The sequence below is a fragment of the Notechis scutatus genome, chromosome 3, assembly GCF_049901735.1.
Source record: "Notechis scutatus isolate UNSWTSFEM ecotype Mainland chromosome 3, rNotScu1.2, whole genome shotgun sequence".
NCBI lineage: Eukaryota > Metazoa > Chordata > Lepidosauria > Squamata > Elapidae > Notechis > Notechis scutatus.
Genome location: NC_142011.1, coordinates 166,554,696 through 166,581,890, shown reverse-complemented (window position 1 = coordinate 166,581,890; position 27,195 = coordinate 166,554,696). Strand labels below are relative to the sequence as shown.

Sequence of the window (27,195 nt, the reverse complement as noted above, 5' to 3'; positions counted from 1 at the left end):
ATAGATGAATTAATGCTAGATTCTGTCAATCAAATGTAAATATGCTACAGAAGATTTGCTCATTATAGCCAACCCCATCTGGAAGTTTACTGTTTAAAGCAGCTATCACCAGATCATTGATTCTAGAAAGGAAAGTGTCTGGGGGAGGCGGGGAAATAGACTTACCCTCTGTAAAAAAAAAAAAAAAAAAAAAGGCAACAGGAACTGACTGGCAGTTGGTTCTGTGAAAGAGGAAGAGATTTATTGAAAACCAGGCTGTACATTTGTAGAGATCTCAGTGTAGTTATCCTGGCAGAAAAAAATAAATAAACTGATGTAGTTTAAATGGCTTCTTATGTATTTGACTTGAATTTCAGAAAATGTATATTATACACCACAAGATAAAAGATAATATGTGGGCGAATTAGATGCAGGCTATAGTTTTAGATGCCACTCCATCCATGCTGGAAGGTTTACAACACAACAATCGTACTTTCCCAAATAGTTCAGTGCAATGTTTTAAAAATCATTTATAGAAAATGGTTGTACATACATTTATTTGAGACTCATACACATAAAAATTTAGCATTTCATGTTTTTGGAAAAATATTTTATTGATATTTTTTAGAGAATAACAAATATGCCAATATTGTAGCTGGAAGCTAGAATAATATCAGTTTTGGATTCTAAGACGGTGGGATGCCTCTGCCACAGGAGAGGGTAATGTTGGTCTTATTTTCAGACAGAACACTGTAGTTAGTTAGATAAAGTGCTAGAGCCACACTTTAAGTTAGGACAAAAGTATTTTAAATTTATTTTAGATGTAATTAAAATAACACTACCACAAATATCATTTCAAATTCTCTGTGCCCATTCTGTATCAAAGCAATGTTATTACTATTGCTGGGATTCAATTTTTCAATAGGGATAGGGCAAAACATGATCTTTTGAAATCAGAATGTTTTGAATACAAAAATCCTTTTGCGTGTTTCTATTTTGAGAAAGATAAAGAATGTATCAAAATGGAGGGAAATACATCAGAGAAGAAAGGTTTTGTGCATGGATGAAAATTCAACAAAACATTCACAGTAGGAGAAATTTTCAAAAAAAAAATCGAAATTAAATTAATTTTTCCTATTTTCTTTTCCATAATGTCTAGTCTTGGATTATCAGATATGAACGTTCTTCAAACCGATTCTCAATTAGAATAATCTTTGGACTTGTAAAGCAAGGTTCTCAACACAAAATAGTACTTTGTATGTACCAAAATAAAGTTATCAAATTAATATTCTAGCTTTAAGGAAAAACTAATTGTGCCAATGACATTTTTCAAGAGAAGGATCATATGACAGTTCACAAACATTTGCGGTGGCATGATAATTTGCAATCTGTATGCATGATAACATCTAACTATAATACTTCAGCAAGTTCACATCCAGTCTGGGTTGAACAAATTTCTGTTATTAATTAAAAGTCAATTTGCTTGATTGCAGAAAAGTATCATGCATAGTATGTAGCCTGTAGGGTTGCATACATAGGGCAGGAAAAAATCCTTGATGACTACTTGCTAAAAAATTTAATGCTAAATAAAGGAATATAAAATTAAGGAAAGAAATAAAGGGACTGATTAATATAACAGAATAGAACATTATGTGCTATTGATACACCTTACTTCTTTTTAATAATAATTTTACTAAAAATTACAATTACAACAAAAACTAATACAAACTAAAAATGAATACAAAGAACAATAGAAGATGCAGAAAATGAAAAAGAAAAAATAGGAGAAAAGAATGTAATAAAGAAAAGAAATATATAAAGATATATATTTTTATATTTCTTTATATATTTCCCCTTCATCACAATATATTCAATTTTAGTAACTTTAGTAAATTTAAGTAACTTTAGTAACTTATCTTATAATGCAACTAGTGATCTCTTCTTGCCATATTCTATCTCTTATCTATAAAATCCATAGAGCCTCATCCTTTCAATCCTAATGTCAGCAGAAGTCCTTTAAGGGTTACGACAGATAACAATATATTTATTTTAACCTTGATCAGATAGACCAACTTTGTATTCCTTCCTTTACTTTAAGTTTCTTGAGCTTTATTCCCTTCGAGTAATTTCCTAGAAATTGATTTATTTTCATTTTTTCTTTGTCTCTCTTCTCACAAAATTCTTCAAAGCTTTAAGAAACCTATTTTTGTAAATCCAATGTAGGAAACTTATTCAGGTCACACTATCGGTTTGCTATTTGAACATCTTTTTTAATTATTGTGACATCGGTCAGTTTCTTTTGTACTCCCAGTGTAATATTTTTTCCATATATTTCTTTCTGCCTTTCAATTTTAAATCCATTTTCAAATCAGTCTCAATCTTGTCAGGTAAAACTTCTATATCATATTTTAAACAGAGTCTATCTATAAGGCAGAAAGTCTTAAAATTAAATTCTGGGTCCATTGTTCAAAAATCTTTTTAGTGTGTCCAATGTTAAAGTATTTTGCTTCATTTTGTATTTGTATGTTGAGTCTGAATTTTCTCCTTAAATTGTAATCTGTAGTTCCTTCTAGTGTCAACTTTTTAAAGTTTCATTATGTTTTTAAAATAATTACAACAAAAGTATTTTCCCATGGAAAGGATTTATTTTAATTAATTCCAAAATCTTAATTCAAATTTATCTGGTCTCTCAGTCCATTTGTAACTTTGTAAAATCAAAGTTCTAATCAAAGTTCTTTTGCTGTTTTTTTTTAAATAACTCTATAAGATTGTATTTAAAACTTGTTTTTTGTAAGGATTGAAGGGAACTCACCAGATGTTATGCTGTAAAACTTATCAGCCCAAAGGTTTCTAATAGCTGAAAGATAGTTAATAAGCAATTTCCAAATATGATTAGAAAATGAAGTATGAGAACTCAATGTTTTTTCAAAGGGACTGACAAGCAACTGTTTGGAGCACTTCTGGGCAATCTCAAGTCCTGTCCTTGTCCCAAGAAGAAATATCAAAGAGCTGGTCTACTCACTGGCTCTTCATCATGACACATTCATTGCTCTGCTTTACATGGAGTCATCTTCAGTCTATCATTTTCCCCCAGAACCCGAGCTCTTCCCTATTCTGTGAGTTAGATCCATACTTGGAATATTATACCCAGTTTTTAGTATTTTAGGAAAAACATTGACAATCTGGAGCATGTCCAGAGACCAACCAATATATTAAGGATCCCAGGAGGAAAAACATGAGGAACAGGCAGTAGGCTTACAAACAGCGGGCTTAAATGACAATGAAGTAGATTTTGATTGGTTGTCAGGAAAACTGTCTTAGTGGTAAGTTTTCAACCATAGAACAATTTCCTCAGGATATTGTGAACTCTTCCTCACTGTATGTTTTTAAATAGAGGATGGATGGCCATTTGTCAGGGGAGCTGTCATTACCAATGAGTACTGAGGCACCTCTGTGATGCTTTTTTTTCCTTTCTAGCATTTTTTTCTGCAAGTGCAAGTTTCACATTTTCATTTGGATCAACCAAGTATTGACCCATTTGGCTGCATGCAACAGGAATTGACTGACTGGCTTGTTGCCCAAGCCTGATCATCATAGGCTGAGAGACCATGACTGGCCTAAAGGCATCTAGCTAGGCTCCATAGCTAAGGTAGAACTATAATTTCCACACTGGAGTCACGTTTCTGAGTCTCTTTAGTTGACCTGCACTGCCACATAAGTGCTGAATGGTCTCCCAAGCATTGAAGCGATGAAAAGTCCACTGTTATGATGAAAATATCTTACCCATTGTCTGCTACTCACTACCCCTTGTTTTTTCTTGGCTTTGTTTCCTTTTGAGTATAACTTGACCTGGGATGATGGCAGGGGAAATATTATTCTGCCTTGGCTGCAGAAAAAGAAAGAAATCTTGGGAGTTAGGACAAGGCTAGAATGCCCATTAATATTAATTAATATTAATATGCCCATTATATGCAGAATAAATATAGCTTTTTTTGCAGAATCACCTCTAGAGTAACAGTTGAGCTAAAAGTTAATCAGCTCAACTTCCAAAGATATCTGGATGTATCTTAGCATTATGGAGACATGGGCACATCATCAGTCTCAAATCAGTGCAGGACATGTGAAAGGGAACATAGTTTAATTAGATGTAATGGGCATTATTCTGACAGAGAGGTTACTCAGAACCTGTGAATCAAAGGATCTCAGCAAGAAAGAGAAGTAGTGGTATCCAAACTGAGCATTCTCACAGCACATGAGAGTTGGCCTTCAAGTTTTAATTGTCCTTCATTTGGCATATAGGAACAGCAAACTGCTCAGTATAAATAGAAAGTCATTACTGTAATTGAAATGGAAAAGACAAAATCACTTCTTTCCAACCATGTTTTTGCCTTGGGCAAACATTTCTGTCACAGCTAAACTCTTCAAAATATTCATATAGCATATCTTGTAGTTTGCTGAGGGCAATAAATGCACTCTTATATTTAATTTCAAAATCCAGCCAAGGTATTAAGGATCAATCATTCATGGGCCATTCTGAGCAGAAGGAGCTATTCTCTTATAGCACCTGCAGTAGTATTGGATAAGCTGGTATGGGAAGAATTGTCCTATGACACAGCAAAGAGAAGTCTATGATCTTGGAATGTTGAGTTATTATGTTGATTATGACCTTGACTTTTTCCTCTCCAAATCTTGCCTCAACAACCCACTGATTCAACTTATCTGTTTGTCTCTATTGCTTTATTTCTTTTGGTTGCTTAGCTTTCGAGGTTCTTTTGATGCATGACAAAAACAATTACCTGTGAAATAGATATAGATATACAAAATACAATAAAATGAGTTACTTTTAGATTTGAAATAAAGGGACATAAACAAGCAGAACTTTCATTTAATATGACTGAAATGTTTATGCCTGAGGAATCATTTCAGTGTTAAAATAGATAAGATCCATAATATTTTATACTATAAATCAATCATGTGCAGTATCATCTAAAGCTAATTCTTGAAGGTTTTAGATACAGCAGCTTTGTGCATGCTGTGGACTGATCTTTTCAAGCTGGACTTGATGTTTAAAACTAGTGTGTGACTAGTTTTAAAATCCTCTTTTACAAATTGTTTTCTAGCTAAGGCATAGCTAAAACCAAGTGTGCATAGGTGAAAATCTGCAGACCGGTTGCTTACATTGGCTACACAGTAATGCACAATCTGTATTATGTACATCTGTTGTATGTCGGCTATAGAGCAATGCACAACCAAGTTGTAGAATGTACTTAAGATCAGGTCTCCACCTGGTACTTTAGCACTTGTAGGATTAATTCCCAGAGTTCTCAGCCAGCTTTGCTGGCTGAGGAACTCTGGGAGTTGAAGTCCACAAGTCTTAAAGTTGCCAAGGTTGGAGACCCTGATGTACATAGTGGAACAGTTGCTGATGTGATTGCTGTGGTCACATCAGCATGGTGCCGGGATCTATGTCAGAGCTTGGATTGTGGTTTTAAAAGTGTGTATTATTGTGACTTTTGTCTAATTTCTGTCTTTTGAAAGAATGAAAAAAATTACTGAGACACTGTTTGCAGCTCAAGCTATGATTCTTTTACCAGGAAATATGGTTTATGCTTATTATCTCTCATTCTCTGTTCTCCCCCACCTTGATATAATATTATAGGTAATAAGGTGTAGTCATGCCTTGCTCTTTTGCTCCCTATCTGAAAAATGGGCAGTGGCTACCAGTCTTAGGACTTTCCTGCACAGCAGCCTTAGTTACTGACCCCATGGTAAAATTGGCTGGAAATAACCTGGATTAAAAAGTAGTTGTCCAAGTTTCAACTCATTCTTCAGCTTTGACAATGATGTTGTACTAAAGGTGCTTGTGCAGTATATCCAACTGGTGTTATTTCCCTGCTTCTTTAGCCATCTTTCCTATCCATGCTAAGAGAACAAGTGCCACAATGAAGGCAAGTGCTTTCCATTGTTAGAACTTTTATATTAATCCTCCCCCACTCCCTAGTACTTGACATCTTCTGGTTTGGTGCATCCATCTGTGGAACACACACTGCCTTACTACTCTTACCATGGTTGGATTAGAAGTAAAAGTCTTGTCAGTTTCTCCCTTTTTAAAAAGTAAGAAAAAACCCTCCATTTTAGTGGCCCACCAGTGAAGCTGTTTAATGGGATAGGAGCAGGGGAGAGTCAGACGAGTCAATGACTCTATTGCTGCTCCTCAACTGTTGCAAAAGATAAGTTGAATCAGTGGGTTGTTGAGGCAAGATTTGGAGAGGAAAAAGTCAAGGTCATACTCAACATAATAACTCAACATTCCAAGATCATAGATTTCTCTTTGCTGTGTCATAGGACAATTCTTCCCATACCAGCTTATCCAATACTACTGCAGGTGCTATAAGAAGAGAATAGCTCCTTCTGCTCAGAATGGCCCATGAATGATTGATCCTTAAACATCAGTGAACTCAACTTATTAGAGATACAGAAGAAACCCACATAATGCCTGAGGGAGAAGCATAGTGGGATTCAGGTTTTAAGCTGGAATGTTCTGTTTCTTAGATGGATTCTGAAAATATAATACCACACAACTTGTAGCAAGAGCTCAGTGTCCATTTTTCAAAAAGGAATTATGTAAACGTCACATCATATCTCAATTGGAGGCATCAATTCTTTTTATTTCAAAGTCCTCTCTCATCTCCCCCTGGAATTTCCTCTCTGAAAGAAATGGGAGTTCCTTCACTTTGCTTAGAGACAAAGGAATACAGTGAGTAAGATAATATGATAAAATGTCATTTCTTGGTGCTTAAATGCTTGTTTCTCATAGTTTGGGGCACTTCAACTCCTGCTCACAATTCCAGTGTTATAATTGCATGTTGCTAATTTGCTAGCAATATTGGAGGGTTGCAGCTGTGGGTAGTAGCGTTTAGTTGTTCAAGATTTGCTTTCCTTAAAAAAACAAAAAAGCATTCACAGTAAATTTTCATTGAAAGCACTTTATTCAGCACTTAAACTCTCAGGGATGGTTGCCCTTCTTCCTCTTCAATTATGCAGTTTTTGTGAATTATAAGCAGCTATAGTTTTCTAATTAAACTTATACGGATCATAAGGCAGACTCATCACATTGAGAATAGCAGACTATAAAGAATAACTGTTTTTTGTTTAAACAATGGCACCTCATTGAACACCAGGGAAAAAGTTTATGGGAAGAAAGATTTGCATGTCCAAGTGAACAAGGAGATGCTTCGCCAAATAAATTTTTGAAATATTCTGTGACATATTTTCTTGCAATGAATATTGTATTAGCACAATGAGAAGTATATACAGGAAAGTACTGAGTTTTTAGAACTCTTTAGAAGCAAAACTTATTTTCTACAGAGGAATTATGCGCCAACAGAATCCTTTCTTTCATCTTTGCTCTCAAAGTAGAGGCAATTTTTTTTAACCTATTGATAGAATCCTTGCTAACATAAAAAGCCAAGAGTTCAATTCTGCACTTCTTCCTTGCATACTCCCCATATACAGATACATAAACAGCCACACATATATTACACAGCCTCCCATCCAGATACTGGCCAAATATGCTGGTTGCATCACGTATTTTCATCTGTTTTTGTGAACATTCTTTCACTTGTTTTGTGGCAATACTGAAATGCTTTCTTGCCTTCTTTTTTCCTCCTAGAATTTTCAGATAATTACATACTTATTTATACTGTCTCAAATGTCCTTTTGTCAGCCCACCCAGGCAAACCAGACAGGAAACATGAAAAGATGAACTAATTTTATTTTTATTGTAAGGCTACATTAATAGAATCTTGCAAGTGAAAGCATAAACTTCCTGCCACTATTTTTAACCACTTGATGCATTAGGGCAGGTTCTTCCTGATTTTTTTTCTCTGACTATTAAGCCACCGGGGACTCGTGCCTCTCTTGTCTGATTGTTTCCTAGGCAGCGTCTCTTCCCCTCTTTCCCCAAGTTCATTCCTACATTCCATTACATCTTTTCATCTACTCAGAGATGAACATACACTTAAACATCACATGTAATTGAGAAATATATAACTGTTTGGACTTCCAAGGGCAACAATGGCAGATTGGTGAAAATGAAACCCAGTGAATGTATCAGCTCATCAGAATTCCTCTCTGGATCAAGAAGAGGACAAGGGCCAACCACAAGTTTGCTCCATACAGAATCTCCCTGCAAAGAGATTGTAAAATAGTGGTTTCCAGCAGGTTTGAGAGCTTTGGGAGCCATGTTAAAAAATCATCCTGCCTAACATTCAAAGAGACACTGGGTTCCCCCACTTCCTCTCTTAATTACTTTAGGAAGCTGCTTATTATTGACTTCTTAAAAGTTAAGAATCTCCCAAATATACAGTTCTATTACACTGTCAGGAGAATCTTCTTCTAGCCTTAATGAAAGAAATTTCATGTAGGTTTAAGGATGAAAAAGAAAAGTTGTACTTTTTGGAAAACAGCAAAAGGCAGCTAGAATATGGATTTTGGAAAGTTAAAGGGCTAGATGGATTAATGTCATTTTCCTTTCTTGGACATCATAAGAATTGCTTCTTTATTTGCATATAGCTAAGTGGAGCAGGAAGTAGATGTACTGTTGTTTGAACACTAGCCAGATTTTTAACAAGAGAGAGATGCATTAACTTTGTATTGCAGAAAGTATACCCAAGCATAGAATACAGTAATTGTTATAACAATAGTATGTTATCTCCTTCTTTCCAATGGAAGAATAAAAGAGATGCATCAATATGATTGGAAAAACCCAAGATGTAGAAAAGTGTGTAACTTTATCAACACATATGAGCAAACCTCATCTTCTTGCATGGTAGCATGCAAGTTAGTCTTGACTGAGTTAGCTTAGAAAGTGTCTGGCAAAAATGTGGAGATGGATTAAACACCCCTCTTAAATTTTCTGCAGTTTCATCTCCAGTTAGTAGCTACCCAGGAAAGGAACATTTTGTTTAGGAACTGAATATATACAGTGTGTCATTTATTATTCTTTTTCAAGGTCTCAATCGTACTTGATAATTCAGTGTTTTTCAACCTTGGAAATTGGCAGATTCCCAGAGTTGAAGTCCACCCATTTTCAAGTTGCTAAGGTTCATCCATACTGGAAAGAATAAGATGTTGAAGTCTAAGTGTCTCCTTTACTTCCTCATTTACCACTTCAAGTGTTGAAGGCGTCTAGGTGTACCTCTTAGAATTAGATTTGGATTGTTGTGTATCAGATTTATATTAAAAAAGCAGGATCAAATTAGAGAAGATACAGTTTGATAGGTTTAACTTTTTTACAGCCATGCAACTGGATTGCTGAGTACTATTGGTGATGCAACTCGTGCTCTTATTTCTTTTTCTCTTTCCCTATTTCAACCTTGTCCTTTTGTGAAATTTGTTTAAAATTTTATATAAAGCTATGAATAACTCATGCATGCACTGCTTATTGACTTCTGTTTTTCACTAACATTCATTGACCCTTAGGTCAATAAATGTAAAGTTGATTTAAGCAGTCAATATGCCTTATTTTAATTTAGATTAAGTTTTTGTCTGATTCAGCACTTTAGCTGTCTTTTTATAAATAAAAACCTCATGTCAATTTATTATTAAAATTTATGTCAAATATAAAATGTTTTCTGTACGACTGGAAATCCCCTGTTGACTTATTATTTTTTAAGCATTTCCAACCCAGTATTTTGAAAGTGACCTTCCTGTTTTTATTGTGCCCTTTTAGATGCTGCCTCAGCTATTGCTCAAAAGGAATTCAACCATTAATTTGTACAGCTGGCTCCCTACAATAAGGGCACACTTTATTCTTATTTTATAGATCTTACAGTGCAGAAATATCAATGTATTGGACTTAGATAATAATTTTCATTTTTATGTTGTCTTTCTGGAATTGAAGTGTTAATAAAATGATCACTTGTTGAACTTAAACTAAACCAGACTTCTAAATATGCATTAAATGCAAAAAGATAATTTAATTTGGTTAGAGTGTACTGCAGAATGTTTCTGATGATGAGATGATTTCTCAATGGGAAAATATAGCCGTGGAGTTTCCATTTATGTCAAAATTGCTCTTTTACTGTGTACTCCCCTTGAAAAGATTATTTTTTTAATTTGTCATTTGATTTGCTTTCTTAAGTTACTTTGCTTTCTTAAGTTTCTTTCTTTGCTTTCTTAAGTTACATTCATAAGTTTGCATTTTTCTTCTTAGGCATTGATTTTAAAGTGAAAACAATTTCATGTGATAACACAACTATGAAACTTCAAATATGGTAAGTTTTATAAGGAATATAATTAGTTTTGGTCTTCTAATAGCCTTCTTTAGCAGAGAAAAAAGCATAATGAATATATTGTTGTTTTCAAATGCACACTAACCAGTGGATTAAGGTTGTTAATGTTCCAGTAGATACCAAATGTGCTTGTGAATGCCTCCATTGTCTTCTAGATCTACCAGCACATCTGAATTCTTTGGCATCATTTTACATCTAAAAATATTTGTGGGCTTCACATGTAAAGACTGTAGATGATGAGATCTGCAGATATGTATGATTTAAGGCAGGGGTGGGATTCAATCTTTTTAACAACCGGTTCTGTGGGCGTGGCTTAATTGGTGGGCATGGCTTGGTGGTCATGTTATTGGCTGGGCATGGCCAACTCAATATCATTCACATCGAGGCACGCATCTCCTTGCCTGGCCTCTCATGACTGTGGGGATGCTGCAACAGTTGTAAATGTGAAAAATGGTCATAAGTCACTTTTTTCAGTGCCATTATAACTTTGAATGGTCACTCCACACGAGCAAAGTACCAGCAGAGGAGGAGAAAAACTCTTGAGAAGTTCCAGAGACAGGAAGTCTAGTCCTGCCAAGAATGTAATAAGGGTTAACAGAGAGGCAGTTTCTGTAAGCAACATCAGAATGTTTCCTTCCTGACTCCTTACAGGATTAGGCCAGTAATTTCTTCTAACAACCGGTTCTCCAAACTGCTTAGAATGTTAACAACTGGTTCTAGCAAATAGGTACGAACTGGTAGAATTCCACCCCTGATTTAAGGTCAAACCAAGAAAAAGATTATAAAAACAATTCAGACAGCACCTTCTCCCCCATACTACTGCTAACTATCATTCTAAAAAAGGGAGTTTTAAGCCTATACAATATCAATTCCTTTGTTTGGTCTATCCTATAGGGTGGGGATATTTCCCCATAACAACCATTTACATTACCTCCATGTCATCCTTGAATATATATAGATTCTTGATGTATACATCAGGATATATATATTTACAAACCTAATATGTATGTGCACATGGACTGACTATACCTGTCAGTCAGTTTTTGACTCCTGGTGAGGCCCTGCAGTTTTCTTAGCAAGATTTGGGAGTGATTTGCCATTGTCTTCTTCCTAGACTGAGAGTAACTGACCCAAGGTCACCTAGGTGGCTTTATGTCTCAGAGTAGGATTAGATCTCATGGTCTCCCGGATTATAGTCTGGTACCTTAACTGCAGCACCAGACTGGTTCTGGTGTATTCAGAATAGGCCATAAACTAGATGAAAAGAAACTTTTTTTCATAGGGCAAAAGTCTTCAAATTAAGAACATTTTCTATAGCCATAGTTCCAGTTTTGCAAAGCATCTGCTCTGGATCAACTCTCTTGTGTAGAAGGGGAAGGCTAAAATACCTAAATAACTCAGCCCTGCTTCTACTTTTAATTCATAGACACTGTAATTGCACTGAGTGCATATGGCTCTTTGTCTACATTTCTGCAGTGAAAACTAATGCTAAATTATCTATTATAATGTATTTTAGGGACACAGCTGGCCAGGAAAGGTTTCATACATTTACTACTAGTTTTTTCCGAGGAGCACATGGATTTGTTCTTGTTTATGATATCACAGATGGGAAAAGCTTTCAAGGAATTTCACACTGGATGAAAGATATATATGAGGTAAGCTTCTTCTCTTCTGGCCTCTTTTGACCCCTCCCTCGAGTCTAGCTGGCGATTCCATCACAAAGATTAAATCCACAAATGGCACATACAGCACAGGAAATCAAAAGGAGCATAACAGCTATTTTGATTTTTTTTCTCTGTATGAAGAATGGAGGTGGGGGAATTGGTATTTGCTAGCATTAAATTGTTGTAAACAAAATCAGCACCCCAACTTTTGTATGGTGCTCATTTATCTCCTATTTCAATTATGGAATCCTTACAGATAAAATTCCGTGGCAGAATTTTACAGCTATCCAGAGGTATAGCAGATGATCGGGATGTAGAAAGTTGAAACTAGAGGTTGGATACCAATTGCCAATTATTGGCTACAAATAATTCTTCCCAGATATAAAATAAAAACAATTAAGTCAAAATATTTTTCCCCAATTGGCTTGTCTAACTGTCTATATATCTTAATAAATTCTAATCTAGGTAAAAACAGTGTATAGTTTTAAAATTCTGTTTCCTTGGATTTTCTCCTGAATATTTACTTTCCTTGTGTTATAAATAAGCAGTAATTGCTCCAAAATAACGTATTAAAGATGTAAAGCTTCAACAAGAAATTAGATCCTAAATTGGTAGAATCGGAGAGTGGCTCATCCATCTTTCCAGTTGGATGGCTTATTCTTTTTTGCTTACTCCCTAAATATAAGAGAGAGTTTGCTAAATCAAAATTTCACTTGCTACTTTGGTAGTTTTACAGGTTAAATTTAGTAACATTGTACTTAAGAAACATACATACTCTTATGGATCAAAAGCAATAGCAATTTTTTTTTCTTGTGGAATATGCTAATTCTTATAGAGATAGTGATTTTGTTGACTTCCCAGATATCACAGATTTATTTTTTATTTCCATAAATTTAACAGTTAAAGATAATATACCAGTGGTGGGATTCTACCTGGTTGGATCGGTTCTATAGAACCGGTTGTTATGATCTGCCCAGTTCGGAAAACCGGCAAGTTGCACCACTGGCTGACCTCTCCTCTCCCTGCCCACTCACTCCTTACCTGGCATGTGTGCCATCAAACTTGCCTGCTAAGTTGCTATTTTTCCTTTTTTTGCCCTGACCACCAGTTGTTCTGCTGTGCCAATTTATATAAAGTTTATTAAATTTTCACCTTAAAAAAAACAAACAAATTCTATATACATTTTTGCAGTTATTTGTGAGATCAGTTATACCATTCTCCCATACATACATACATACATACATACATACATACATGTTATGTCTCACCTTTACAAAGGAGGTGAGAAGTCCAAATTCCAATTGAATACAAACAAGCAAGAAAATCCAGTAATTATAGAGTTAACTCCTTGAGCCGATAAAGTTCTTGGCAGTCTCACACACGCTGTCTGCCAAGTCCGACAAGAAAGCAGGAATATAAATCACACAAGCTATCACCACACAGAATAATCCGGAGCTCCTCTGAATAAGTCACACGTTGTCCTGAACGAAGTTCCCAGAGCAAACACACCCACTTTTATTCCCTGTGGGGCGTGTCAGTCCCTCAGCTCAGTCTCTGATTCGTCCCTTCTTTCGGCGTTGCAGCTCGCACTTTTGCCTGCGACGCTGCCTCGCATCAAGCCAGCATTCCTCTGCTTGATTCTCAGTCAGAGACTCTGATACGCCCTCCTCCTTTTCCTGATTAGTCTCAGGTCTTCCCTCCCAGTTATCTGCCAACACCTGAGGCACAATCAGGGAGGAAGGCATTGCCGAAGAGGAAGGTCCTGGGGAGGAAGGCATTTCCAAAACCTCCTCTTCCCCATTGTCCGAGTCTTTGTCCTCTAACAAAGCAGGCTCAAACCTCAGAGCCACAACACATACATACATACATACATATATACATTATTTACAATTACACTTTAAAGTTTCTCCTTTTGCATTATATTTTCTTTTTTATTCATATAGAATTCTTTATCTTTCCTCTTCCACAATTCCATTGTGAATTTGTTCATTTCTGTGCAATCCATTACTTTTTTTTTATAATCTTGTCATCTGTGGGTGTACTGTCTAATTTCCAAGTTTGAGCATATAGTATCCTAGCCTCTGTTAAGATATGTATCATTAGACATTCATTCTCTTTTGTATATTCTTCTTTGGTTATCCCTAATAAAAACATTTCAGGTTTGGGTACTATCTTTAGACTTGTTATTTCATGTAGCCAGATCTATATCTTATTCCAGAATTATTTTGCTTTTGGGCAAGTCCACAACATGTGAAATAATGTACCAGGTTTCTTTTTGCATTTCCAACACACGGATTTTAGTTTTGGATAAATTTTAGCCAAACTCACCGGTGCTAGATGCCAATGATAGAACATTTTATATAAATTTTCTTTATATGAGTTTGCCAATGTTAATTTATAATTTTTAGTCCATAATCTTTCCCAATCTTCTAATTGTCTGCTATATCCAAAAATTTTCATCCAGGTTATCATGATTGGTTTCACTACCTCCTCTTCTCTATCAAAACTTAAAAGATAATTATACATTTTAGTTATAAATTTTTCCTCTGATCCTAATAATATTTTGTCTAGTTGTTGTGGTATTTTATCTATACCAAATTCTTCTACATCTTTTTTATATTTTGTTTGCAATTATAGGTAGGGCCACCAATCTATCACTATGCCTTCCTCTTTCAATTTTTGATTTGGTTTCAATATCCCTTGATCATCTAATAATTGATTGTATCTCATCATTTTATTTGTATCTAGATTATTTGGGTATATCATGGCTTCCATGCTGGAAAACCAATCTGCTGTGCCAATTTAGATTAGTTAGAAAGCAGGAAATCATTGGATTCCTTGCTTTCTAGTTAATCTAAAAAAAGAGCTGAACCTTCCTTAGGACTGAAGCTTCTATTTTTCAGTGCAGACTCAGGTAGCAGATGGCAGATAGATAGATCTCTAAGTGAATCTGCGATTCTGTGAGCAACTCAATTTGCCTGCCTGCTTTGCCTGATTTTGGGTAAAAGTTGCTTTTTAACTAAAAAATTAAACATTTACATAAATATTTACAATATTTACATACAAACCATACGCAGCCAGTCATGTGAACACCAAGCCACACCCAGTCAGCAAGCCACACCCACCTAGTTACATGACCACCGTCACACCCACAAATTAGGCCATGCCGACATAACCGGTTGTTAAGAAATTTGAATCCCACCCCTGTAATATACCATGCTACAATAAAGGACAATTCGATTCTTATCTGGAAAGTATTGATTAATATGCTGAAAAGCCAAGAACATATTATCTTTATACAATATTTTATTATTTCTAAATGTTTGTTGGCCTTTAGTTGTAAAGAATACTTATCTACTACATGCTAACTTAATCATATTTACTGGTTTGATAGGCTTGTTTGCAAAAGTATAAGAAAAATTCTATTGCAATTATACTAGAGTCATTTAATCCATTCTTTATCATAAGAGTTAATTGGATATCTCCAAAAAACCCACAATTAGGTATGATGGTAATATTTTTCATATGCTGTTGCTACTTTGTTATTGTTCTCACTGAACTACTACTGTCTTTTATATTATCTATTATTTTATAAAGCTACTAAACCCAGCAATTCTTATTTTGTAGTGTTGAAATCCATGTATGAATCATTATGAAATTAGAAGCACTTCCCCCAATTGTTTCAAATTTACAATTTCATTGGGTGAACATGCATTTTAGATTTAAAAAAAATTAAAGTATTTCCCCTTAATATTCTGCTCTAGCACTTAACCTGAGCTAAATATTAGGCCTCTTAGATGAGTGACTATAACCTGTCGAACTGCATGCTAATCTAACTGAAACAAATGATGTATTTACAAAACTGCAATCTTCATGTTAGTAGCTTATGGCTTATGAAGCACTTTATGCATCTTAGGGAGCCCTCTTAAGGACATTTCAATTTCTTGCTATTACTTTTTAATAGCAAGGATTAATCTCTCCTTCAAGCAATTAAAATGTATTTTGTAGTACAAAGTATTTACACATGTTCCTGTTCTATGCATGAAGTATACAGAATTGCTGTTGTGTCTTTTTTTTTTCCATTATGTGTATTGTACGGATGTTTGGGAGTGAAGGATACTTGTAGTTATTTATTGGGCAAAATTTGTTTTTCTAGTGCTCTTTGCTCCTAAGCAAAATTAATTTCTCATCTCCCAATTAAGTGGCTGTGTGTAAACTTTAATCCACCAGGTGATTTGGAATGAATAACAATTAAGGAATAAAACTTTTATTTAAAAATTAGGAAACAGATAAAATGAGGTTAGAAAGAAGATAAGCAACTAAAACCATGGTTCCTTCAGTTCCATTATCAGTGAAAATTCTAATAATTCAAGCAGCTGCCAATCTGTGTGTCAAATCACATCTCATTGCATGTTAATTGCAAAGATATGTTAAATAGCAGATCTGCTAAGCTCCCAAATTTTCAGATAATCCAGAACAAGGCTGCCCTTGCATTGAGACTCTATGTAATCAATTACTTTCATATACTAATGTGGCAAACTACTATTGAACTACTCCTCCTAGTGGCTGATAAAAAACATAATGCTGCTCATAAGGAATCCAGAATGTGAATTAATTTTTAAAGCTGAAAAATCAGTCTAGAGTTCTCCTATCTGCCCTTGGTTTAAAGAATAACTGGGAAAAGAAACCAAATTAAATTCTAGATTTCTCAAAGCAATGTTGATTATTTGAATTGTGCAAATAGCACCACACAATGAAGGAATCTGTGTTAAGATTTTAATTTAAAGTAATATGTGAATGTATTTTTCTGGAAAAAATAACTTTATGTATTTTCTGATATGACTGCATTAAATCAATATTGAATAAAGCTACACATATCTGAAAAGTAGAAAATAATTTCATTGTTCATTTTTCAAATGTAAGAATTTGTCAGTTTTTAGAAAGCAAATAAAATTAAATATCTTTTCTAATTATTACAAATTTTTATATGATATACTTATCTGTTCACAATTCTGTATTTTAGGAATATAATATAATTTAATGTAGGGGAGCCATTGACTTTAATGAGTAAAGCTCCAATGCCTACTGAAAAAAAAAAATCAACATTTTGGTCTACCACAGGTTAGAATGATTCATTATTTTAAGCCTGTACTCTGATAATGAGGTTATTTCATTTTAGAAACTGCATTATCTTGAACATCAGCTGCATTTATGAAATGAGATTAGTTGAGTAAATTAGAAAAGATGGAATGGCAGACCTTAATAAATCTTGTCTAGTGCTCTGCTGTTAAAACTGAGCAATACAGTTATGATGAGTAGGTATGCAGGATACTAATAACTCTATTGACTGTCATGAATAATAATATTGTTCCTTGGCATCTTTTCTGCGTGTTGGGGTGACATTTCTGTTTTACGCTAAAATATGAGATCACTCACTAATGCAAAGGTACTCACATAACTTAACAGATACAAAGCAAGCGGTCTTGTTTTGTTCTATTTACATGTCTTTCTTTTTGCTAAGAGTTAATTATGTCAACTTTCCTGGCTTTAGGCTTGAGCAACATCATAATTCCATTTAAGATTTATAGGGTAAGAGCGTGATTTCTATAGACTTTTTAAATTTAGGGTTAATCTGACATTCTTCTTTAGGATCACTTCAATTCTTGGAATGCTTGGGTGGGAACTGGGATCTATAAATATTGAATGAAGTAAAAAAGCTCCATACTTTGGGTAGGTCATTGATACATTGCATATAAAATTCCAAACTCCAGATTTAGTTTTTGGAATAGATAGAAGAACTTTGATTTAACAGTCCTTGATTTTACAGATTTCAGATGCAACAACAGGAAAAAAAAAAGTATATTGTATGCTTCTTCGTATGCATAACATCCAATTGGCCATATTAGGCATGTGTGAAATACATACAACTTAAATGAATAAAATGCTATTTCAATTTTACATAAGCATAAAAAAGCATGTGTAAAATTTCATTCCCATTTTATGCAGGCATAAAGCACATAAAGTACTTTTACATTGAAGTCTTCCGCCTCTGAAGACCTCTGTTTTTTAAAAATGATTACATGTCTCTATATATACAATCAACTTTTTGAAGAAGAAAGTTTCCATTGTATATCATATTTTATATTAATGTCCTAAAGACGCGTAATACCTTTTTGTTACCCGGACTTCAAAGAACTTCAATTGTCAGGAAGCAGCAGAAACAATTAATCTAAGTCAATGATTAGAATTATAAAAGTTTCTCTTGCTGAAACAATAGATTTGTATTTCACAAATACTTTTTAAAGTGCCTATTTACTACTTATTTGTCTATATAAGACAAATAGAGGAAAGCCCAGCCAAGGCTTCATTCCAGTGTATGTGTCTGTGTCTGTGTCTATATGGGCTGCCTTATTTTGGCTAGAACAATGGATTCTATCCCATCTTTAGTAGTGTGTGTTTTGATGAAGATAGTCAATCAAAACTTACTGTTTCAAGGTAAATCTGATAAGTCAGCGGTCCCCAATCTCCAGTCTGTGAACCGGCACTGGTCTGTGGCATGACAGAAACTGGGCTGCGCAAACAAGCAAAACCCCACCTGTGGGATGCAGGCAGAAGCATGCAAAACCATGCCCTCTCCGGTCCATGGAAAAACCTCTCTCCATGGAATCAGTCCATGGTGCCCAAAAGGTTGGGGTCCGCTCTGCTAAATAAAGAAACTGAAAGCAAAGCCTTTCATATTGATTCAGTGGTTTGTTAATGCTGCGGGTTTTTATGACATCTTTCTTGAAGTATTAACCCAGTATGTGCAAAATGTCTAGTGCGGGATGGTTACATATTAGGCTATACATCATCTTGGATACAGGGTCTAAAAAGTGCTTCAGAGCATGGGGGATGCAAAACATAAAACGCATCCCCGTCTACAATACTTTAAAGCAGCTGCACCCTTCCATCACATGGCTGAATAGAGATTTATGTTTCATGCATAATTACTTGTAATTTATGACTATTTTTTAATTGTTGACTATCTGGCTTGGCTCAAGTTTTCCTAAACATTTGTAGAAAAGTTGTAAAGTTCATAACATCCATGCGATGCCAGAATGGGCTAAGGACTGGACAGTTCCTGATAATAATTAAGTTGGAAGCAAATAAGGAATGAGATGATTCATTTGTTCAGTTTCATCCACTGAATGTTTTCTTGATTGGTTGAAGTTTTCTTCAGGTTTACATTTTTGTCTATTTGGGTGTGGTAAGATTTTATTTTTCAGATGGAGAAAATGTATATTGTAAGACTAGGCAAAAGAATACTACAACTATATTTGAATGTATTGATACTCATATTCTGTCTATTTATAGAAAGTAGGTGAAGATACAGACATAATACTGCTGGGTAATAAGTGTGATAAGGAAGCAGAACGTATAATTTCAAAAAACAAAGGAGAAAAGGTAGGCATGTATTATAAGTGATTGCCTTGTTGCTTAAATATTTTTAGGTATATTATAAAATACATGCAACATGACCATAAATGCAGTCGTTTACTATTGCAGAATAGCCTGTTTCAGTACTAAAGGGTGATATAGTGAAAAATTATTTCAAATACTGCTTCTATACTTGGTAAATTGCAAAAATAAACCAATAGCAAAAATGTTTAGACATTAAATCTGAAACTTCTATTTTTCTTAATTTCATCAAATTTTTAAAAATATTGTAAAACTCTGCATTTGTAATATTATGGATAGAGTTATAGAATGGAATCCAAAGATGTAAGAGTGGGCTTCTAGTCACAGGATTATACTTTTCTTGTTGCCTCTAGTTGTCCCTGATGTGGATTCAAAATCTACTTTAACGCAATCTTCCACTTTTTCAGAAGAAATTTCCACCCACAGAATGCTCAAATGACTTACTGGTAGCAGAAGCAATTATCGTTAGCAGAAAGAGTGCATTTCATTTCAATACAGTTTTAAAATATTTTTTTATTTTAATAAGATAAAAACAATATAATGTTCAGAGAATAGGAAAAATAAAGAAAAATAGTAAACAAATATTATTTAAAAAATGACATCCAACGTTCTCCAGTGTGTACAGTATAAATGCATTTATATTTTGTCCCCTCTTAAGGTTAAATCATAATTGGATTTCATTAGAAATTATAAAATATGAGACAAGTCAATTCATTTAAAATTTGTGGGAGCTTTTTGGAAAAAAAAAAAACATAACCTGCTTGCTAAGATTTATTTTATGCCCTTCAATCTTACAAAAAAAGTTAAATAGAAAATAGAACACTTTCAGAAATTATTGTATTTCTGTCTTCTTCCACTCTACATGTTTAACACTTTTAAATAATAGCTATCCTGAATATTTCCCCCAAGTGCAAAAGGGAACCCGTTTATTTGTGGCTCCCAGAATTCCTTCCGTCTCAGCTGTCAAAAACCAGTATTCCTGCATTTTATAACCCCTCAAATGACTATAAAAAGCGGCCCAAAACAATCTTCTAACAGACATACCCCAGGAAAAAAACACCTTGACACCATAGATTAAATTTTATATTATGACAGGTATTTTAAGTGGCATTCAAGAAAATTACAGTAGTACTTTTTAAGTATTCGTGACCACACAAGTTTGGTAAAAAAACATTATAAATGATCACAAGGTGGCAGTGTTGAGATATCTCATTGGCTCACTTTAAATATTTCAGCTCATTTTCCAATTTTCTATGACTAACCTGCAATTGTTTGCTTTCTAATGGAATAAAATCTATGGTTTCCTTTCCTTAATCTGCCTCCTGCCTCAGTTTCCTTTATGTTCTGAATTGCCTTTATATTTCTTTGTCAGAACATGAAAGGTTCTGGTTTTTAATTTTTAATTTATTTATTTTTATTTATTAAATTTTTATGCTGTCCATTTCCGTATAAGGGACTCTTATAATGAAGGTTTAGTTCATTAATAAAAGCTTCTTGGAAAGCAATGTTGGACTAGTTCTGGGCAGCTCCCAGATTCAAGTCCACTTTTGGAAACTTACTCAGTGACTTTATGTTTGTCACATTATCTCAGCCCCACTTACTTCACCGGGTTGCTGTTGCAATAAAATGAAGATTGGTCCCATGTTAGCTGCCTTAAGGTCTTGAAGGAAAGATTGGCTAAAAAGCTGAGTGAACTAATGTTGTTTCTTATAATAATATTAATAAACAAACAGAAGTGTGTTAGTTATATTTTATTTGTAACAGCAAACAATAGTGACTGAAAACACCATTAAGAGGAGTTTGAAGAATAAACAGCCTTCCACGTAATTTCTGCTTTCTCACTTCACTGCTGTAAGCATAAAGTGGCAATTTTAAATCACTGCTGAGATCAGGTTTTAAACAACTAACTTGAACTATACTTCCATTAAGGAAATTAATATAAGGGAAAATTCTGATTTCCTTCTCCATCCTACCCAAATCTCTCATGTTTTTCCCCCTTTGGAATGAACATTCACATTACATTTATAACTTGAACATATAAACATGTGATCAGTTTATTTTTGCAAATTGTAATGTAAATATTTCATTTTGTTTTTAACTGTGATTATAGGATACATCAGTGGCATGGTTGTCCAACCTTTTGGCTTGCCTGGGCTGCTTTGAGTTAAGAGGAATTGTCTTGAGCTGCATACAAAATATGTACATAATATAGTTAATGTATATAAGTCACATAATCTTAAAAGTTTATGATCTTTTGGGATCACATTAGTTACTAGCTGTCCAGGACCACATGTAGTCCATGGGCCATGGTTGGACATGCCTATATATGATTTTTCTCATTAAATGAAACTTATCTGGAATCATGCAGTACACTGAACCATAAATTCATGACATGGACTGGCTTCACGTAATACGCTAGATTGAAACCTAGTTGTTAGTGTACATATTGTACAGAAGAATCTTCATTATTCATTTAATTAAAAAGATAAAACATGTCAACATACATTAGATTATTAAAACAGAAAAGGAAGGCACTTTTTTCTCATTCACACAACACTTTCTAGGTTTCTTTTAATGCAAGTTTCATAGCATGAAAAGGACGTTCATAAAATGAAAGATACAATCCAAGCTTTCACTTGGGTGAGGTTGTAGAAATCTTCCTGTTATCCATGTTTTTATTTGCTTCCCTTAGATTTGCTTTTGCTGGCACAAGTGATTCAGTCTTTATTATTATTATTATTCCAAACAATCACATAGAACCTAGAGGAAGTACTAATTACAGGTGCTCAAAATAGCTATAAATTCTCTGTTTCCCTCATAAAGATATTTGCCATGGAGCTATACTGAATTCAGGTGACACAATGATATTTGCTACTCAAAAAAAGCAGTCTTTTTTCCCCAACTCGAATTATTTATTTTTTCTTTCCTATTTTTTTCCAAAGTGTCTCCTATAGAAGTTGCATTTGAAATTTAATGGTTCCCAAATGGTGGCTTGTAGAATGAACATCTGAAATTATGTTTAGTTACTTTTGCCAACTCATTGATGGCGGGGGGGTATGTACATAGAGGCATCAACTGGGATTATGAGAACTATAGGATTACTATCATCCAAAAACACACTTCTAAAGCTTTACATATCTTGGAATGTAGTATAATTTATTTTTAAAAATATTAAGTCTCTAGTACAGCTATTACAACCAAATCTTGGGCTAAAATTCTTGATCTTAATTATAATTACTTTGCATATTTAATTAAAAAAGAGATATGATATGCTTGGAGGAAGACATTACATTTTCTGAAAATTATTTTATATGATTTTAAAACATTTGTATTTAAAAGTTGCGAATGAGTGTTTTAATGTAACTATTTTACAATACAGATTTGAAAATGCATAAATAATTGCGTATTAAACCAAATGCATTTGAGTTTTCAACTTCTTAGCGGGGGGGGGGGAGGGGACCGTAAGGTTGTAGGGGATAAGATCAGATGAAAATGTTGGACAGATATACTTTTTAAATGTGAAACTGAAACATAATTTTTCAATTTTGTAGGTCTTGTTCAGTTCAATCTGGCAAAGATCCTTCACATCATTTACTATCTGATCCTTTTACTGGATATCTCAACAACTAAACATGATTATGATTGCATTGAAAACATATGCTGCACCATATGCTCTACAATGATGTCTATTTTAATCATTTTTAATGTAAAGTATCCGCTGGTTATCAGCAACAAATGTACCAATCTTCAAGAATATGAACCTTTGTGTACTACAGATTTGAACCTAGTTAATAAAGGAAGTATTTGCCACAGGTTCAAGAAAGCTAGATAAACTGATAGTGAAGAAACATCCCTTCAATCATTATTTAACTATCCCATTATAAGTTTTAGTTTAAAATGTTAATTCAGTAAATAAAGGAACAAATATGTATAGTCAGATGATCCTCGACTTCACTATGGGAATTAGTTTATATTCACAGTGTATGAGCGATATATCGTTTAAGTTAATTTTTCTAAGAATTATATTTTAAAGCAAAGTATTCCCTTATTTCCTTTCTTTTGCATTCCAGCTTGCTTGGGAATATGGAATACCTTTCTTTGAGACCAGTGCAAAGGATAATATAAATATTGAAAATGCATTTTCAGTTCTAGCCAAAGAAATATTGAACAAGGTAAGCTAATTGAAAGAAACTTCTTTTTTCTTATACCATTTCATATGAATTAAAAGACTGTCCAAGGTAAGAGATCTGTTTGCTATGTTTCTATATTTTATTCTTTATCATAATAAGCAAAAAGCTTTAAAGAAAGAAAATATGAACCAGAAAGGCTCAACTTTCAAAAGGTTTGTGTATATTGGCTGTATAGCTCTGCCTATCTGTAATACTGACCATACCACTCTCAATTATTATTATACTAAGGTACTGAAACCAGTTCCTTCCAATTCAGTAGACTGAACACTCAACCTGTGAGATGTTAATATTTATCTACTTATTTACCTTATAGGTAGTCCTGGACTTATTAAAACTTTTATTAAAAAGTCCCACCTAAGTCATGAAAGCCAGCTGGGTGACTTTGGACTAGTCACACACTCTCAACCCAACTCACCTCATGGGGGGGGAGGGGGTAATGTGGGGAAAATAAAAGTGGGGAGGTGTGTTTAACATGTTTGTCACTTTGAGTTATTTGTAAAAATAATAAAGGCAGGTTACAAATAAAAACAGTAAAAAAAATCATGTACATTTCAAATCAAATAAAAAACCAGCATTAACCAATATCTATATCCCATAATATCTTTAATCTTAATATCTTTCCTGAATTTCAATATAGATAATCCTTAGATTATGACCACTTGTTCAGTGACTGTTCAAAGTTACAATGATACTCAATGAGGGGGGTTTATGATTCTCATCATTTGTGGCTGTTGCAGCTTCTTGGCTTCCCACAAAGTCAATGGGGAAGCCAACAGGAAGTCTGAAGTTGCTCCCACAGCACCACCTCCCACAGCACTCTGCATCTGCCCATGCTCCTTAGTACCTGCCAGTGGCCCTGTACCTCTGCGGCACCCACCTGTACTCCCTAGTACTGGTCTGCAGCACCTCAATGCCCCTTATGGTAACCATGCTCTGGTGTGCCTGCTTACAACATCCCCTGCCTGTACAACATCCCCTTGCCTCCTCTCACTTCAGCTCTCACCTGTGAGCCTGCTTGCTTGAAACTCCCACCTTCTCCTGCTTAATGACCCACAGGGTCCCAGAGTTATGACTGCAACCAGAACTGCAGTTGCTAAGCAATGCAGTCACATGACATCACTTTACAACTGCATCACTTAGTGGGATGCATTTTGCATCCCTCAAGTCATTACTACAACAGGATGCTACTTGAATTTATTTTCTCCACTAACAGTAATTTTATTTTCAACAATTTTATTTAAAATACTAAATAAAAAAATATTTCTTTATTTTACCAGCTGAACACAATTCTATGCTTTTTCCTCCCTCAGAATTCCCATGTATTACTCAACTTAGATGTGGTGGACCTAAATGAAAAACTACAAACAAGATCTTGCTGCAAATTGTGACTCTACAAAGAAAGAGAAAGCTACTAATATTAGTAACTTGTATATATCAAAGCCTTGAATTCCTAATATATAAATTACTCAGTTAAAGCACTGATAGAATGGATTATTTATCCATTGACATTTAGTTGCTGTTACAAGCCAAACCATTATACATCATGACTGTAAAAGTTATTCAGAATGGAAGAGTAAAAAAAAAATACCAACTATCTTTGAATGTTGGCCATCATAGCTTATTTATACAATAAACCTAAAAGGTAAACATGACATCTTTGTGAAGATTGGAATTCATATTTACTAGTGAACACGTTAAAACACTTTATAAAATGAAAAAAGGAAGAGATAACTAGAGTGAACTCAGAAATGGTCACTTCAAAGCTCCCAAAAGCAACCCAAAATCACAGACTAACACCCAAGAATGACCTGCAAATAGAGACAGAGCAACAACTGATTTCTCCATCTCTCTCCAAGATTCCCAAAATGCTTTTACAATATATACTTCTTCTTCTAAGGCTTCTACCAGTTCTCCAACACTTCTAGCTGGAGGGACAGAATCTTACAAATGAGAATGCGCCTCAGACTTTATTTTTAGGAAATGCCTTTGAACAGTAATTGGAGACAGCAGTTTCTATTTTTGAGGATTTACCAATAAACAATTTAGATTCTTTTAAAAAAGCCTTTTAGCAGAAACAACTAAAGAAACTAATCACTTACAGAAGCACAAACATTAAGGGAGACCAGCGTGGACTTAACTGGAAGGGACATTTAAACTTCAGTAGGAGAGGGATTCTGTATTACTATATAATGAAAAGAGGGAGAAAAAAATTAAGAACAATTGGTTCCCTCAGAATAACCAGGTCTCCCTACTTAAGAGCTTATAAGAGTTGTTGGGACACCAAAAGAGCTCATTTTATCTTCAAGCAAATTCCTCCAATGTTAACTGCATCTGATAGACTTACATGCAGCCAAATGACAACCCAGTAAAATCAAATAAAACCCAGATGTAAAAGATTTGTTGATATTCAAATGCCCTACAATCCCAGTACATGCAGCTCAAAATGATGGATATGTTGGAATGCAAGTTGGAAATCTCTCTATCAAGGGATAAAAAGCAAACAGTGCAAACAGCCTTGACAAAGAGAAATTCAGACACTTTTAGACAATTACCATAAACATTACAGATGAAGCTGTATAAGTATGCCTGTTTCATTCTTTTACAACACTGCCAAGTTGTGTGAAGATGAAATATTGAGAAAATTAACAAATGTACAACAATCTGTTTAGCAGTAGAACTTCTGGTTTACATTTGGGGGCAATATTATCTAAAGCAGATTGCAGCTATAATAATAACAAACAATATATACCTTGGATATATTTTGAATCAACTGCTGATGTAATGAAAAGAATATGTTAACCTAATAGCTGGAAAGGGTTGAATTTACAACACCATTTATGACTCCATCTCCCTGATGTAAGATCTGGTCCATGGTATTCTAATCCCTTGCTTCTCTCTAAGGCTATAGTTGGCTCAAGTGGACTACAAGATATAGAGAACCCACAGAATAATATTCAGTATTTTGAATGAACTGGGAGTTTAGCAGTATCTTTGTCTGAGCAAACTAAATCAAATAATAGGGATGTCTAGATAATTGGTGGGATTCAAAAAATTTTACTACCGGTTCTGTGGATGTGGCTTGGTGGCGTGGCAGGGGAAGGGTACTGCAAAATCCCATTCCCTCCCCACCCCACTAACCTGCTTTTACAACCAGGGCAACAAAAGAAGACCCAGCCAATCAGCTGGGACTTGGGAAGCGGAGAATACATGGGGATGGGCCATTCAGAGGTGGCATTTGCTGGTTCTCCGAACTACTCAAAATTTCCTCTACTGGTTGTCCAGAACCTGCTGAATACCATCTCTGGTCTAGATCCAAAAGACACAGTCCAAAATGGATGGCTCAAGCATCAATGAGGCCGCAGCAGGAATATGGATGGGGCAAAAGACTCAGAAGAGACATTCCCTAGTTTCTTGGTTTATAAGGGATGTACTTTCAGATCTGTTGATGTAACTCACAAGTAGATTTAGCTCATCTGGTAGTGTTTCCTGTCTAGTCTACCTCGTAAGGCTGACAGGGACCCACATAATGAAAGCACTGTAGCTTGAGCTCCAGATGGCCTGATTTGCCTTTGGCTGCTGAGGGTTTGCAGACTCCACCTGGCCTGATCA

At 34.7% G+C, this 27,195-nt stretch overlaps 1 protein-coding gene and 1 long non-coding RNA gene across 5 annotated transcripts in view; one reads left to right on the top strand and one right to left on the bottom strand.

Moving 5' to 3' along the window:
- LOC113413778 (ras-related protein Rab-10-like) overlaps positions 1-25,238 on the top strand; it is a 28,715-nt gene extending 3,477 nt beyond the window's left edge. Inside the window, exons 2-7 of one of the 4 annotated variants that reach the window (XM_087961674.1) lie at positions 10,196-10,256; positions 11,791-11,929; positions 19,292-19,385; positions 22,948-23,102; positions 23,467-23,568; positions 24,897-25,238. In XM_087961674.1, coding sequence (XP_087817800.1) covers positions 10,196-10,256; positions 11,791-11,929; positions 19,292-19,385; positions 22,948-23,102; positions 23,467-23,568; positions 24,897-24,974 — 629 coding nt within the window. In that variant the 3' untranslated portion in view covers positions 24,975-25,238. Of the gene's footprint in view, positions 1-6,495; positions 6,737-10,195; positions 10,257-11,790; positions 11,930-19,291; positions 19,386-22,947; positions 23,103-23,466; positions 23,569-24,896 lie in introns of those variants that run through there. The other 3 variants (XM_087961673.1, XM_026670287.2, XM_026670288.2) reach the window with 3 other exon arrangements.
- LOC148131460 (uncharacterized) overlaps positions 217-27,195 on the bottom strand; it is a 37,242-nt gene continuing 10,263 nt past the window's right edge. The window contains exons 2-3 of the long non-coding RNA XR_015748888.1: positions 12,980-13,090; positions 217-4,775 (exon numbers count right to left, since the gene is read on the bottom strand). This is a non-coding gene — a long non-coding RNA (uncharacterized LOC148131460). The remainder of the gene's footprint in view (positions 4,776-12,979; positions 13,091-27,195) is intronic.